Here is a 3,723-nt window from a genome sequence, read left to right as displayed (position 1 = left end):
ATTGTTAAGATCCCCGGGTTAGTTTTGAAGAAACATTCTGCCATGCTCTGAACTTTAGACATGACAAGCCGCAATGGGTGTTATAAGCGGTTATTTAAAATCGATTAGCTTCAGATAGATAGAAGTCATAAATTTCCCCCTTCTGGGATGGGACAATTATACAGTCGGGCTGTTAGCTGTGATGGCAGTCTGACCGCAGAAATATTTAAACCATATTCGGGAGAGAGTTTGTAAGGGATATCTCCCTGAGGAGGATTAGCATTTCAATCGGTAGGCAGGAGGTACCGGGGCAGGGTCTGAGGTGACGGCGCCCAGTTTTTAATTAAACAATCCCTCTAATCTGCTTATCCAGCTGGCAATCCTCGATAATCCCATTCGTCTGCCTTTTTTCCCAGGCCCCACCTGCCCGACTCTCAGGTAAGGATTTGCAGCGACTGTATAATGCATGCTACCGTCCAACTCCCGCTCTTTTATCTCAAATCTCTTTTAACCGGTTTTGGGAAAGTTTAAGGATTAACGCTGGGACAATTTGAAAAAGCTATAGAATAGAATTTGAGATCAAATTTACATTGATCCGAATTGATTAAAAAATAGTGAATATTAAACTTCAATTATTAATAGTTGCTTTAATATTACATAAATCAAATATTATGAGAAATATAGCACCTAAAGGTACACACGAAGAGAATGGATTTTTGAAAGGTTTTTTTTTTTTTCAGGAACTATAAAGGTACAAGACATACTGTTAGTTACATTTCTTTACTTAATTATTGAGGTGTGTTTTAAAAGATACAAAAATTAAAAAAACAAAATCATAAATTATTTTTATTTTAAATAATTTTTAGGGCCTTTTCCGAAAAGATATAAATATATTAATAACTGTTTTCTTGACTGTTGTATATACATATATATTTGTGGATCTTGAGATCAGTCAATAAAACGACTATATTTATAGGCGACGTTTCGAAACTATTGTTTGCATAGTCATGCACTGCAATGAAAAAAAAATTTTTCATAACAAATAATTTCTGCAACTAATTATTATAAAAGAACATTATCATGAGAGATAGTTGACCGTGAATGACTTATACGAGGAGAAGATGGTTGGAGAGTGCTGTCAAAATAAAACACAAATAAGTTGAAGTAACTTATTTAATCCTGCCAACGTTTCGGCCAGAATTTCTAGCCTTCATCAGGGCCAAGAACAGAACAAGATAACATTTGAATTGAATAAGTAGGTAAAATAACATACTTAAGGAAATAAAATAAAAATGCAGTTATATAGTGCAAAAAAATATAAATATATTAGTTTATTAATAATTTCAAAATTAAAATTATGGAATGAAAAATAAAATTGAGAGAAAGAAAATATATGTAACAAATGAAATATGTAATCATACTATTAGATAATGAGGCAAAATATAAGTTAAGTTTAACAAAAGAAATGAATATAAAAAAAAAATTTAAAACAACAATAAAATATTAAATGGTAAACATAACAAATAACGTGGGTAAGGAAAATTGAGAAAAGAAGAGGGGGGAGGTAAAATAAAAATAGGGGAAAGAAAAGAAAATATTATCTAAACGAACCTGTTAGCTTGAAATCTTACCGTCAAGTGGCTTCTGCGCCGCGAACGGCCAGACTACGAATTAAAAAATACGTTACAGAGATGAAAATGTGTTTTTATAGAGAAAACGTTACAAGTGGGTAAAATTAAAAAGTAGAAAATGTTTAAAATATTTAGAAGAGGAATATATAATATGTTACATATTTCATTTGTTATATATATTTTCTTTCTCTAAATTTTATTTTTTAATTATTTAATTTTATTTTGACCGCACCCCCTAACCATCTTCTCCGTGTATAAAAGAGTATAATTAATGATTAATAACAATTATAATATGAACATTAGTTACAACTATCTATAACAGCTTATTAGATTGTAATAGATATTAATATTGAATTGTACTAGGTACATGTAGTTTTATAATAATCAGTTGAAGAAATAATTTGTTCTAAAACACTTTTTTTTTTTTTTTGGTAGGGCATGACTATGCGAACAATAAAGTTGCGAAACGTCACCTAAATATAGTTGTATTATCGACTGATCCCCAAGACCCACAAAAATATATATCTACAGCAGTTAAGAAAAAGTTATCAGTATATTTATATCTTTTCAAAACAGACACAATAATTATTTAATATAAAAAGAATTTATGATTTTTTTTTTAAATTTTTGTATCTAAGGTTCCTCTTGATTTTTTCTAAATATACAAATGAGTCATTGTAGTCTCAAAAAAATAATTTGTCAATCTTGCGAAAGTTTTGCCGATTCAGGAACATCAGAGCATTAGATCACAGCTGAAAAACATATATTATATAGAAAAAAGACTTATGATTTAGAAAAAGGACATAACAATAACAAGAGCAAGTAAAAAAAAATATTCTAAATTTAAAATATTAATATCATTTTAGTGTTGCCTATTTTTTTTTCTCCCGGAGTAGGTTCTAGTCCCAAAAATTATTTAACATAAACAAATTTATGATTTTTTTTTTAATTTTTATATCTAAGATTCCTCTTGATTTTTTCTGATATTTTTATGAATACACAAATAAGCCATTGTAGTCTAAAAAAAAATAGTTTTTCAATCTTTCATAAAATTATTACCCATTCAGGCACATCAGAGCATTAGTGCACAATAGAAAAACATACATTACATAAGTAAAAAAGACTTACCATTCAGAAAAAGGATATAACAATAAATATAGCAAGTGAAAAATAAATTATTCTAAATTTAGAAAAATAATAATATTTTAATGTTGGCTTCTTCTTTCCTCCTGGAGAAGGTTCTAGTTTAGTTATCATGACAAGGTAGCTGGAAACCAATTATTTTTGAGTAACTTTTTTTGCTATTTTATTTGTTATATTCTGTGTCTGCATGGTAAGATCATGAACTGTATTTTCATGTACATATTCAAACATATACATTGTAATGTATGTTTTTCAGATGTACACTAATGCCCAGATGATGCGTAAATAAGCGAAAATTATTTATTTTTTGAGACTACAACGGACTTTTTATGTATTTAAACTCATAAATATTCTCTGCCCTTTGGTATCCTGTTTTTACTAATCTAGTGATTTACTTACGGTTAGAACTTCTAGAAGTTGATCATTCTATATCCATACTGATATTTATGTTTCATTATAATTTATTCTTTTTTAGGTGCTTACCTTTTATATGGTTTTTCGTCTAGCACGAAGATTTTCGAAGTGGAGGTGATTGTGAAGGAAGGTCTTGAACCCGAAAATGTTTACTGGCACGTTGGAAGAACCATGGGTTACATTCAAGTAGTGATAGTCGAGAAAGAATATTCTCACGAGGCAGGAAAACTGGCGGAGAAATTAGACCAACGATTGTTAGCCAGTAAGTAGTCATAAAGGTAATTTATAATTCAATATTATAAATGATATATCAATATCATGCTTAATTATAATAATTCGATTCCTTTCATGGATAAGACAAACAATTGTTTAACACTATGCTGTTTGTATTTCAAAGTATGCAGAAATAACATTCAAGAAAATATTATCTAAACGAACCTGTTAGCTTGAAATCTTACCGACAAGTGGCTTCTGCGCCGCGAACGGCCAGACTACGAATTAAAAAATACGTTACAGAGATGAAAATGTGTTTTTATAGAGAAAACGTTACAAGTGG

General features: G+C 29.5%; 1 protein-coding gene across 1 annotated transcript in view; it reads left to right on the top strand.

The window, feature by feature from the left end:
• Nucleotides 1–3,723, top strand: part of Amnionless (amnion associated transmembrane protein) — a 30,944-nt gene that overhangs the window by 22,028 nt on the left and 5,193 nt on the right. Inside the window, exon 3 of the mRNA XM_067052025.1 lies at nt 3,229–3,429. Coding sequence (XP_066908126.1) covers nt 3,229–3,429 — 201 coding nt within the window. The remainder of the gene's footprint in view (nt 1–3,228; nt 3,430–3,723) is intronic.

The sequence above is a fragment of the Halyomorpha halys genome, unplaced genomic scaffold, assembly GCF_000696795.3.
Source record: "Halyomorpha halys isolate HHAL.00 unplaced genomic scaffold, Hhal_1.1 Scaffold893.1, whole genome shotgun sequence".
Classification (NCBI taxonomy): domain Eukaryota; kingdom Metazoa; phylum Arthropoda; class Insecta; order Hemiptera; family Pentatomidae; genus Halyomorpha; species Halyomorpha halys.
This window is presented reverse-complemented; position numbering and strand designations above follow the sequence as displayed.